At 43.7% G+C, this 13276-nt stretch overlaps 1 protein-coding gene across 2 annotated transcripts in view; it reads left to right on the forward strand.

Moving 5' to 3' along the window:
• Nucleotides 1-13276, forward strand: part of CLPB (caseinolytic mitochondrial matrix peptidase chaperone subunit B) — a 144193-nt gene that overhangs the window by 49731 nt on the left and 81186 nt on the right. Inside the window, exons 4-5 of one of the 2 annotated variants that reach the window (XM_039252059.1) lie at nucleotides 1113-1216; nucleotides 7307-7396. In XM_039252059.1, coding sequence (XP_039107990.1) covers nucleotides 1113-1216; nucleotides 7307-7396 — 194 coding nt within the window. The remainder of the gene's footprint in view (nucleotides 1-1112; nucleotides 1217-7306; nucleotides 7397-13276) is intronic. The other variant, XM_039252060.1, reaches the window with a different exon arrangement.

Raw genomic sequence — 13276 nt, forward strand, 5'->3', positions numbered from 1 at the left:
ACTATTTGTAAAAAAATAAAAAATAAAATAAAATAATAAAATAAAATATTTCCTTCTTTTTAATTACCTATATCTTCTGAATGTTTTGTAGTGAATGCACTTTTTTTTTCTTAAGGAAAAAAGAAAGCATTGGCAGGAATATTTCATAGTAGAAGTGAAGTGAACGTATATACGGCACCCTTCCTGGGTCAAGGATACTATGCTCGGTGCTTTATAAATTTACATAATTTAACCTCACTATGAGTCAGAGGAGCCCTCTGCCTCTGGTCCTCCTCCCTCTAGTCCATTCTCACACAGCTACTGGAGTGATTCTTCTAATAGCAGAGGTTTGGAAGGAAATATACCAATCTGTGAATAGTGGCTACTCTTGGAATTTAGATTAAGGAGGTGGATGTTTTAATTTAGTATTTCAATATGGTATGTATTTTTCTAAGTCTGTGTATTTTGAGGTGGGGAGAAAAGACATATGTTGTCAAGTCCCTTCCCCTTAAGCCCTTCAGTGGCCAGCCTGCCTCCCTTCCCATGCTTCTCCTCCTTACACTTTTTGCTCCAGCCCTGCTTTCTTCAGGTGAAGCCCTGTGCTCACTTGCCTCCAGGATCTGTAAACGCATCCAGTCCTCCCACTTCACCATCCCAGTTCTGGCTCTTTAGCCTTCAAGTCTTAAATACCTTAAATACCACATCCTCTGGGAGGCCTTTCTTGATCCCCCGCCCTTGTTTTCCCACTTCTTCCATCATAGCCTTGATCATGCATTGTTATAATCTTATGCTAAATTGTTGTCCTCCCAGAAAACTATACGCTCCACAAGGGCACAGCGACTACAACACAATAAGCATTTGACAAGTAATTGTTGAATAAATACTTTGTATTTTATACTTTTGGAAAGCTAAAAGGCCTTAGAAAGGTGTTAAATAACTTGGCCACAGCCTCTCAGCTAGGAAGTCTCAGAGGTTCCTACCCTTGACTTCCACACTGGCAGAGGTCATGTTCTTTCCCCTGTACCACTCACTTGAACAGAATCAGATCCAATCCCCAAACGTGTCAGAATCTGAGACTCTACTACCTAGGCTTTTCCAGCTTTTGAAACTTCTGTCTTTCTGATTTCTTTCAGTGTGGTGCAGGTCCTCCTTGCTGCTGGTGCTGACCCAAACCTTGGGGATGATTTCAGCAGTGTTTACAAGACTGCCAAGGAGCAGGGAATCCATTCTTTGGAAGGTAAGCATAGACTCCCCTGCTGTTCTGAGCACTCTCCTCCCTTTGGCTTCCAGGCAATCTTGCTCTGTGCCAGCTCTACCAGCAACTCAGAGTGAGAGTCTGCAAGTGCCTTATCCTCTGGAAACTCATGGATAACACAAAAGACTTGGAATAGATGCCCTTCACAGTCCCTTCTGGCTGTATACTTTATGTCCCTCCAAAAGTCTTGGGGAATATGATAGAGGCCTGACTTCATGACCAGAGCAGAGAGTCGGGGGTACTTTTTACCTGGTGTCCTGAAAGCGCCTCAGCTCATGGAGCCTCAGAGGAGTGGACAATGGAGCAGGTTTTCATAAAATAATTAAGGCAACTGCATGGAATGTGGCTTTGTTCCTCTTCTTCCTGCAGACTTACCCTGCCTCATCCCTGCCCCAGAACTAGAAAGCAGCCTCACTGGTTTCCTCCAACTCAGAAGTCCCTCAGTACTTCTCAGAATACTGCTCCCCTCTACCCCCCGCTGCCTTCTATATACAAAATGCAATCCTTTCTCTGGGACTGGCCCCTCAATTTGCCATTATGACCCAGAACAAATGTGGACCTTCTCTGTGCCTTGATGTCTGTGTTTACAAAAGGGAGTGGTCATAAGTGCCTCCAGAAAGTGTTATGTGGGTTGTTTGGACTTCAGAAGAAAGAGGTAATGTGCACCTATAGCAGGGTTTGGTCACAATGTCTGTAGGAGGGTAGTTGGGGAAGTCAGTCTTTGTTGTCTTTGGTGAGTAGTTCTTCGAAAGTGAGGTCTAGAAGAGGATGGGTTCCTTTGGCTATAAGCAGAAATGAGTATTTTACTTCTTTCCTTTTGCTGGTTCAGACCGCCCCCCCTACCCCCCGTCTGTTATCCTGTGTTGCTCACAGAGGCTGAGATACCTGCGTTTCCCAGCATCAGGGCAGCTGAGCAATGCTGCTTTAGGGTTGGCAGTGACGCCCAGAGGACAGCCAACCACACTGGCTGGACAGACATCCAGTGAGGGGAGCGGTGCACTCAGCTCTCAGAGCTGGCAGTGAGGCTTCCAGACTGACATAGCTCTGGTAGCCCAGAGCAGAGGGGTCATTGCTACCCCAGCAAGGTTTCTCAAATCAGCAGCATGAGAGCAATGTCAAGAGCATCAGAGCATTGCTGCCCTGGTGAAGTATGGAGTTGCCCTCCCCCTGCCTCTCTGCCTCTCGAAACCTGCTCCTTGTGCCAAGCTCCACTGCTACAGCTAGACCCTCCACAAAGCCTTTCCTGTCCTCGGCAATAATTGCAACCTGCCCTCAGCTGTTCTTTTGAATGTTCTCTAAATCTAGGCCTTTTATATGGTTATTTGAACTCTCATCTGCCCATATGTCTGTTCTCTCCTCCTCAGCTGACAGTTCCATGTGTAGGCCGTGACCTGTGCCTCATTGGATTCCTTACTGAGCTGGAGGAATTATGTTCACTTTATGTTTCAGAGGAAAATTTCATGAGTACTAAACTTGCCCTATATTTGCAGCTTAATATGTGGAGACTTGCCTTGTGGGCTGCCGTCTCTTTACTCAAACACAGCATTACTGTCCTCAGCTCTGTCTTCTGTCCAGGTGCTCTCACCAGAAAGCAAGGAAGAACAGAGGGCAGAGCCAGGTGGAAGGGAAGGGATTGTTTGAATGAGCATCCTCTCACCTGTTCTCAGGATTCCAGCAGAGTTCAGTCATTACTTTTGACTTCATAGACTCTCAGAGCTGTGAAGCCATGTAGTCTAACCTTTGCTTTCACACCAGTCCCCAACCCCTGCATTCAAGTTTTATGTCTTTGTTATTTCCAGATTGATGCTCACATCCAGCATTCTAGATCAGTAGTTGGCATACTTTTGCTGGAAAGAGCTGTATCGTGGCTTTTAAGCTTTGTGGGCCTCAGTTGTGACTCCTCAGGTTGGCAACTATAGTGTTGAAGAAGTAATAGACAACACACAAACAAATGTGCATGGACCTGAGGCAGTAGAACTTTATTTACAAAATAGGCAATAGGCTGGATTTGGCCCGTAGGCTGTAGTTTGCTATCTGTTGTAGATATTTTCTTGCTTCCTTCCCTCCTTTTTCTTTACTTCTCTTCTTTTTCTTCCTTTCTTTCTTCCTTCCTTTCTTCCTTTCTGTTTTCCTGCCTGCTTGCCTCCTTTGAATTTTTAACTCTTACACTAGCCAGCCTGCATTCTATATAGGTAGGTGGATAAACAACAAAAATATTGGAAAAGGCTATTATATTCCTTATGAAATAAAGATTAAAATGTTAAATATCTCTTCTTATTTTATATGATCTGCACATTTAGTGAGTAGGCTTTCTATGGATGCATATGACATTCCTATTTAACAGGCACTGTTCTAGGCATTGGCGGATTAGACAGACAGGACCACTGCCATCATGTACTTTGTATGCTAGTCTTTGGTTTAAATGTTCATAAGTCCATTCAGTACAGAGCCTTGGACCATGTAATCAGAACAATTTTGAAGCATTATTCAGCATTCACAACTGTATCCACCATACTTCATTTCTCATGCTGCCAACAGAATTTTAAGAGATTTTCTTAGATTTCTTGCTAAAATAAAAATATGTTTAGCATTTGTCATTCCCCACCCCCTACCCCCTACCCCCACCCCAGTAACCCTTTCCTAAAAAGATACTAAGTTATTCTGGCATTGTCTTATTTTGTCCATAGGGAGCCCATACTGATACCCATTAATTACCTAAGTGTTTAAGAACCATTAAAAAACAAAAACATACTAGAATTTTGTCAGAATCATTGATGAACTCACCACTCTTGTAGCTTGCAGGATGTGCCTGTCTTTGCACTTTTTTGTTGTTGTTGTTAAATTCCAGACTGCATCATTGCTTGCCACAGTTTTCCAGCAGCTTATCCAATTTTCCCTGGCATATCAGTTTGAATGTGGTCTCCCCTTCAACTTCATGTACACTAAGTCCTGAAAAGTGATAGTCCTTTAGAATCATCCAGGGCTGTCCCTTCTCTTTACCAAGCCTTTAGCTCCTTCTTAACTAGATTTTCTTTCTTTCTTCATTTAAAGATATCTCATTCTTTCATCCATTCAGCCAATATTTATTGCCTACTGTACCTAGTTCTGGGTCATTATCATTGATGAAGCAGACAAAAATGAAGGAATCTTGTGGTTCTATTTCCTTTGGATTGGACATACTTTTTCACAGGTGGTTACCTGACTTATGGGATGTACAAAGAGGCTAGACTAAGAAGAGTGAGCCCCTTCCCCAGAGTGTGTCTGTGCAAATCCGAAGGAAAGTCAAAAGCTCAAGTTGGATGGTCATTCACTATTGGAGCAGAGGCTATGCCAAGTCCATCAAATTTACTAAATTTCTAATAGAATTTCCGTGGGTCTTGTACTGTGCTCAGTACTGAAAGGAGGTGGTGAGTTATAGTTTGTGACCTTGGAAGGCTCTCTCTAAACCCTAGTAATAGATCCTTTTTCTATCTTATCAGTACTGTGAACATCAAGAGATAAATAAAGTATATGATGTGTGAATTGTAAAGTGCTCTACGGTTGTAATTGCTTATTAGTTTTATTTCTTTATAATTCAGCAGCATTTACTAAGTGTCAGGCACTCTGCCAGATGCTGGGAATGTAGAAATGAGTATACATGGTGTAGCCACTCAACAGTGCTCTCTGTCAAGTGAGAAGACATACCTATCAACAAGACATCACAATACAGAGTGATAAATGCAAAGGTAGATGTACAAACAATATAGATAGCACTGATAAAGGCAGTGATGAGCTCCACCTGAGGGAGGCTGGCATCAGGGAAGTTATAGTGTAAGACACTTTGAATTGGTCTTTAGTATGAGTGGGAGATTGCCAGGCAGACTAAGAGGGATGAATCTTCCTGGCAGAAGAACAACACATGCAGAGACATGGGGTGGGTGGGTGACAGCAGGTGGACTCATCTGCCACAGTGCTAAAAGAATAACAAGAAGTAAAACTAGAGAGGGAAGCAGGGTTCCACATGAGAAGAACATTGTAGGACAGTTCTGGGGTGCTCACACTGTTTGCTGAAGGCCATTAAAGGGATGCTCAGTTTATGTTTGCTTAGGTGGATCATTCTGATGGGTGGGGGATGAAGTTGGAGGGGAGTGAGTAGCAATGGCTCTTGACCTTTAAGGGATGATGGGCCCCTTCGAGAGTTGGATGAGAAGCTATGCTCCTCTCTCCAGAAATGCACTTAATAATTTCTGGGGATTCCTAAAAGTGATCTTTGGGAATGGAGAAAGTAGATATTAACAACATAGTAGGAGGTTGAGTTCTTAGCAGAATGTGGAAATTGATGGAAAAAGAGACATCCATGGTGACGTCCTGATTTCTGATTTGGGCGAACAGTCAGGTGGGGGGGGGGGGGGTCTGGAGCTCAAAGGAGAACTCTGGCAGAAGATAGGAATGTAGGAACCACCAGTGTTTACTTGGTAGGGACTGCAGTGGATGTGACTACAATTGTCCAAGGGAAAGAGTTAAGGTAAGAGGTGAGGGGCAAGCCCATTACTCAAGATACTCGTACCTAAAATGTGAGGAGGAAAGAGGATCCAAACAAGGGGACCAAAGGTATCAGAGAAGTTACCTTGTTTTCTCTCAGAGAGGCTGCATCTCTGTTCTGCCTGCTCAGAACAGGCACAGTCTGGAAAGGAAAGAAACTTCTGTGACCTCCTTTCTGAGACTTCATCATAGGTTGCCCCATTCCTAGTGAAACCCTTCTCCTGTTTTACATATGGCTGTTGCTCCTTGGCAAGAAGTCTGCTCAGTCGGGCACATTACAGTATTTCCCACCTTTGTCAGAGTTGGTGTTTCTGGGCAGAGGGCAGGACTGCTGGTGCCAAGTGATACAGGAGTGCTTGGCATAGAAACCATGCTGGTCTGACTGTTCTGTCCATTGTCGTTAGCCCTCAACAGTGGCATCTTCAGAGGCATAATGGCATCCTGGAGAAAGGTCAGACTTTGGTGCCAGGCAGTTATCTGAGCTCTGTTTGTCTAAGTTCTGTTACTTACAAGCTGTATGGTCTTGAGCAAGTGACTTAAGGCTCTTGAATTTCAGTTTTCTCCTAACATAGGGATAATAATACTCATCTTACAGGGCTGTTAGGATGATTAGAGATAAGTAAAGCATAGTGTAAAGGATAATGTCATTTGATGAAGAACCTCCCTACTTAGGTGGGTTTTGACTCCATGCAAACCTTCCTTGGTGGTACTGAGCAACTCAGCACTCAAGAGGCATTTACAGAGGCTAGATGTCTGCCTATCAGGGATTCTGGACAGGGGATTCTTGCCCTGGGTCATTGGACAATATGGCCTCCAAGGCCCCTGTCAGCCATGTGATTTCTAAGGTTCTAGAAACTCCAGGCTCATCATCAGAGCAGGTAATGTACTTAGAAGTAGGATTTGAGCTGGGCTTTGGAGGGTAGAAAGGTAGAGAAAAAAGAAAGGATATTCTAAGCAAGGGACACAGCTTGAACAAAGGCACATAGAGGGGACAAATGTGGAGGGGAATGTGGAAGTCACCGCTGCTTCTCTACCAACTCATTCCCTGATCTTGACCACATTCCATTCAGTGCCTTGCTCCCCCACCCATGCTCACTCCAGAGTTCCACTTGTGGCTGGCTGATGGGTGATGGGTCCCAATCCTCAGGTGGAGGAGGCAATAAATTAAGGGTAACAGTAAACAAGTCGCCCAGCCAGGGATGCCGCAGGCTGCTTGTAAGTAACTGTTATAAACATTGGGTGTCTGGGGCTGTCAGAAATGCAAAGCGAGCACCCTGAGCGCCTCTCATATGTACAATTAAAACAATAAAACACGGCAGAAACATGGCCAGAACAGGATATAAATCAACTTCTCTTCTCAGCTCCAAGTGGTGGCTGAATAAAGATGAGTCGTGCAGAAGCTGGGTTGGCATAGGACCCTTATGGGGTTAGACTTGCCAGGCCATACCTCCCAAGGCTAACCCTAATAGCCTGGGTGGTCCCCTTCCCACAGCCCTAGGGGTTGTAGGCCCTGGCCTGCTCTAGCTGACCTCCCCATCTCTGTGTCTTCAGATGGGGGACAGGACAGTGCAAGCTGGCGCATCACAAACCAGTGGACAAGTGCCCTGGAGTTCAGGAGATGGCTAGGAGTTCCCACTGGCGGTAATGGAACGGCTCTCTATGACATTTCTCCCCCTCCCCAGGACGTACCAGGGAGTTGTCTCACCATAGCTCATCTATTCAGTATAAGTTAACCACCCAGCACCCACTGTGTACCCAGCACTCCCTAGGGTCAGCAGAGAGAATGTATCCCCTTGGAGAAGACAAATTTAGATGGAAATAATAAGGCTCCCAAGGATCCCAACATTGGGATCTTATTGCCATTAAGAATCACCTAGAGAGCTTGTTAAGACGGATTCCTGGGCCCCGTCCCCAGAAATTCTGATTCAGTGGCTCTAGAGTGGGAACTAAGATTTTGTATTTCTAACAGGTCCCCAGTCTTTAAGCAGCAGGATTAGACTACAGATGTTCATTCTGGCATTGGGCTTGAACTGCTGTTAAAAACTCATCTGGACCTTCTCCCTGGAAGAGACCTTATTTTGCCACTTTTAGCTTCACTCGTAGGGAGGCTGTGTGCCATAAGTACAGAACACGTAATAGCTATGACACCTGCAGCACTCTTTTGTACCTCTCAGAGGGCTGTCTCCTTATTTATAAAGTAAAGGTTGCCAGAAGAGTTAGAGATAGTATATTTATCCCTAGCCTTTAAAACCTAGAACATAGAAGGAGTTCCACTAATGTAAACTTCTGTTTTTATATCATCATCATTATCCTCGTCATACTCTTATAGTACTTTATTCACAATCTTTGACATGGGCTTCCAAATGCTATTCAGTGGTAGCAAACTGTTGTCTATAAAGAGCCAAACATTTAGAGTCTGAGGAGTGGCTTGGCCATCACCTAACTGTGTTACTTTGGGCATTTCCCTTTATTTCTCTGAGCCTTGATTTTTTTCATCTATAGAAAAGAATATTTCCTACACTATTGGTTTATTCTATAGTTCACATTGAAGTACTTATGAAAGCACTGGAGAAAATATGAAGCATTGTGCAAATGTGTGAGGTACTACCAAGAAAGTAGATAGTAATAATAAAGATTGAAGATTGGATCAAGACAGTTTTTGACAAGTGTCCTTTCAGAGGTACAGATACTAAGGACTATCAGAGCTCAAAGAAGAGAATCTCTGGTTGAAGCAGTCAAGGAAATAAAATGGTATTCGAGCCCCAAAGTATAAGAAGGTTTTATGGCCTATAGGTGGAAGCAGTTGGGTGTGAAGGGGTGTATTCTATCCAAAACACTGAGAAATAGAAAAATGTGTTTTAGGCTATTAAGTGAACTTAACATGGTGAAGCATCCATACAGCAGGTTTATTTTGAAGAGTAGTGAACGATAAAGATGTGGCATTAGTAGACTGGGACCAGATCTAGATGCTTAGACTTTATCCTTTAGACAGAGAAGAACCTTGATGGTTCTAGAGGAGAGGGCACCACAGGAACTGATCCCTTCCAGGGTGGAGAAGCAAAGGGAGGTAATAATAAGATAATGGCGATGAGATGGCTGCAGCAGCAGGTAACACTGACTGATGCTGTGTGCCCACAGCAACCCTGTGATGTAGCACTAAAGGAAACTGAGGCAGAGGGATGCAGCCAAATGCCAGCAGAACTGTCTCCTGTCCTTATACAGAACCCAGCAACCAGAGCAGCCTCTGTGTGTCCCACACTTAGCCCAGAACCTCTGCTTGTTCAGAGTCTTAGAAGGCTTGGGAATCTGCCAGGCCAAAAGCTATCTGGGCAAGTTATTATTTTTAATAATGTCCCTGCCTCTTCCTCATCAATGTCACAGCCTTGTCACTCCTCCAGGGCCAGCAGTTCTACATCTCATTTCTCAGCAGTGCCAGCCACTATAGAGTCACCAGGATGGACATTGCACTATCAGTCCATCACGTCTGTTAGTCAACTTCAAGATGAAGTGTATCAGCCAGTTAGGTTAATTGTTCTCCTCCTTTTAGCTCTCTAAACCTATACATGTATTTGTATATGTTTGACAAGGAGAGGGAGATAGACTAGTTGACATGTTTTGTTAAAAAGAATAAATTTAATACATTTATAAAAATAAGGAAAAGTGGGATGAGATGGTAAAGGACTAGTCTTGTGATTTTTAACTGATTTACATATTTTGTGTATAAATATTTTTTCATCAAAAGTTCCAAATCAGGGATGGGTCCCACACACCACACAAAATATATTAGAGACATTTATATGGATAGCAGGAAGGGAGACAGAAGGCTGAAATTTTCCAGGCACCCAGTGATTGATGGGGGCTGAGGCTCCCCCTGACGCTTTATTGAGTTTCCGATGATTATCTCTCGCTGAGACATTTTTTACAGATGACGGTCGAGCTGTCACAATGGACCATAGGGGAAAAAAAAACAACAATAATAACACTTTAATCTTTTTACTGCACTGCTCCCTAGTATCTCAGATTCATCTTCCCTGACGCACGCAGTTCATTATTCTGCCCCTCCCTGGATGGGAAATAAAGGAAAATAAATATATATGTAGACACACTTACCCACATACATACACACACACGGAAGGATATAAAAGAGACCACCTCAGAACCAGAGAGAGGCAGAATTTATTGTTCTTTTTGCAAGTGTTGAGGTTTATTAGTAGAGATGCTGGGTTGGCTTGGAATTGGCTATTAATTACAGCATTTTGTATTTGTTTTTTATTGCGAGTTTTTAACATTTTGAAGAAAAGGCAGAGGAGAGGCAAGCAGGTGTAGAGATGGGGAGCACAGAGGGACCAAGTTTGGCCAACCGAGTAGCATAAGTGGCTGAAAGGCAGAGCGGGCAGGCTTGTCCTCTTGTTGCTAGCCCTGCCTGGAGGACCCCTGGAGCTGAAAGAATTCTGCTTTCCTTGGGATGGGGGCAAAGCCAGGGCAGTGGGGGGAGGTTTAAGCTCAGAGTAATGATTGACCACCTGAGAGGGACTCTAGATAGCTGTGAGGTGTTACTGCCATGAGAGTTAGATGAGATGGGAAGAAGAGGAGGGTCAAACAGAGTGCTGACGGGTCTATAGACAGCAGAGTAACACATTCTTAAGTTTGCCCTGCTCTTTGAATTTGATGGTATGAAGGTGACATGTGGGCTCTGGAAAGCTCCTCCTGGGTCTGTGCTCAAAGAAGGGGTCCTGGACCAGAGAGGATGCCACACTGCCTAGCACCACAGGCAGGGTCAACAACCTGCCTTCTTGAAGTTCCAGACCAACCTTTCTGCTCTCCTGCTTCCCTTTCATGGGGTAAGAGAAGATGAGTTTGGGGTCCTTGGGGGAAGGCTGCTTTTGATGTGCCTTCAGTAGAGTAAGTGTAGGCACAGTGTTCCCTTTACTTCTTCAAGCTTTTTCTGAGCTCCTAGTAGAAGGTAATAATGAGATAAGCAGAGTCCTGTTGTTAAGGAGAAACTTTCCAGTCCATGGGCAGAGAACATGGTGTCTGTGAGAACCGTTTTCAAGTGGGGTCTGGTATTCCATCCATAGGCCAACCTAGATGACCATGGGTGCCTTCTTTATATGAAGGATAAAAAGATGTATAAGACTTAGTATCTATTCCTTCAAGAACCTGTTTTCTGCTTAGGGAGACAAACTCCAACATCCACTCACTAAGGAAGTATTTATTGAGCACCTACCATGTTCGAGAATATACATGAGAGACAACTGAGAGCATTTAAGACTAAAAAGAGAATGTTAACTAATTAGATATAGACTAGGCATTACTCAAATGCATAAAGGAAAAGGAGATCAGTGAAGATCAGGCTGCTTGAGTTATAAAGGACGAGTAACATACAGATAAAAGGAATAATGATGTCATGTAATCACATAGAGAAAAGAGTATAAGCCTCGGAATTAAACAGAGCAGCTCAGTCATTGAATATCATTGTGACCTGAAACAAGCTACACAACTCTGTAAGTCATGGTTTCTTCATTAAGTAACTCTAGGAATAATAATAACAACAGCCTAATAAGGTTCTTGGGAGGAAAACAGTTGTAAAGTTCCTAGCACAATACCTGGCATATAGTAAATGCTTAATAAATGGAGGCCATTTTTTTCTTCTCAGATAGTTAATATATTCATTTATCTGAATATTGGAGAAAGACTCTTAGTCCTAGCATATTAGGCATCAGGACTCACCTGTGACCCTGTACTGAGTATGAAATGGGCTCCTGCAATGAGCCTGAGTATATGTATCCACTCAGGTCCTTTGTCTATTTTTTTTAAATGTTTTTTAAATTTATTTCTGAGAGAGATAGACAGCATGAGCAGAGGAGGGTCAGAGAGAGAGAGACACAGAATCCGAAACAGGCTCCAGGCTCTGAGATGCCAGCACAGAGCCTGACGCAGGGTTCGAACCCACGAACTGCAAGATCATGACCTGAGCCAAAGTCGTACACTCAACACTCAACCGACTGAGCCACCCAGACGCCCCCCCCTTTGTCTCTTTTTTAATTGGTCTTGCCATTGAATCTTATGAGGTAGGTGGTGATATCTATTTTACAGATGAGGAGACAGATTCTCAGAGATGCTACATGTTTTGGTCAAAGTTATACAGTGAGTTTTGCTTCTCAGTCTCCTCAGTCATTATTGACCTCTGCTCTTTCTAATGCACAATACTGCCTGCTAAGGATTCATGGTAGCATCACCAGGGTCCTCTTACGGGGGGTCTTGCCAACTGGAAGAGAAGAGTTGAGACATTAACTAGGACTAGGTGAGAAAGCCTCTGAAAGTCAAACAGAGGAATGTGAATATATTAATAGCTCCAGGAGTAGGAAGCCAGCCGTTTCCTAGTTGGCAACCATTTCCTGTGTCCCTTACTATGCCACATCATCTCTGATTTTCACAGCAACCTAGTTCATAGATATTAATGTTCCCATTTTACCAATGATGAATTTGAGGCTCAGAGAGACAAAATAATTTTCCAGAGTCAGCAGGATTAGGATTTGGTTCTCTCAAACTCAAAATTCCGAATTCTTCCCTGACAGAGATATTTTATAAAAGATGGATTTCTTTCAATGTTATTTGCAGCATGTACAAGCTCTGGAGGCCGTGCCGTGGCCCAGCCCATGGAAAGTACTTAATAAATGTTTGGTGGATGAATGAAGAGACAGACTAGAGTGTTTGGTATAAAAGGACTAATTGCAACTGGGATTCTGGGAACGGGCAGAAGGAGGTATAAGTGAGATATTGTAGGTCTCATCCCAAGGCTTGGTGTCCTGGGGACTTTGCTCTAAGTTTCTAAACAGAAGGCTTGGGAAGAGTGCTCTGATGCTCAGACATCCTTAGCTTCCCGGGAGCAGGATGAGGCAGGTGGAGGAGGGATGGGTTTGACTAGCCTCACTTTCTTGTGTTTGTCACCAGAACACTAGAGTGGAAATGACCCTCAGAGACCATCTAGTTTGGTACTTCTTAGAGTTTTCCCTGAGGAGCAATGCAAAGGGCTTTTTAAAAAAATTTTATTTTTATTTTTTATTTTTTAATGTTTTTTATTTATTTCTGAGAGAGAGAGAGACAGAGAGAGAGAGAGAGAAAGAAACAGCATGACCAGGGGATGGTCAGAGAGAGAGGGAGACACAGAAACTGAAACAGGCTCCAGGCTCCTGAGCTAGCTGTCAGCACAGAGCCCGATGCGGGGCTCGAACCCATGAACCATGAGATCATGACCTGAGCCAAAGTCGGACGTTTAACCAACTTAGCCACCCAGGCACCCCACAAAGGGCTTTTTAAAAACTGTGCGTTCCCCAAAAACAGACCCATAGACCAATGGAACAGAATTGAGAACTCAGAAGTGGACCCAAAAGTATACAGCCAACTGATCTTTGACAAAGCAGGAAAGAATATCCAATGGAAAAAAGACAGCCTTTTTAACAGATGGTGTTGGGAGAACTGGACAGCAACATGCAGAAGAATGAAACTAGATCATTTTCT

Source organism: Hyaena hyaena, unplaced genomic scaffold (assembly GCF_003009895.1).
Source record: "Hyaena hyaena isolate Hyena2069 unplaced genomic scaffold, ASM300989v1 scaffold_406, whole genome shotgun sequence".
NCBI classification, from domain to species: Eukaryota; Metazoa; Chordata; class Mammalia; order Carnivora; family Hyaenidae; genus Hyaena; species Hyaena hyaena.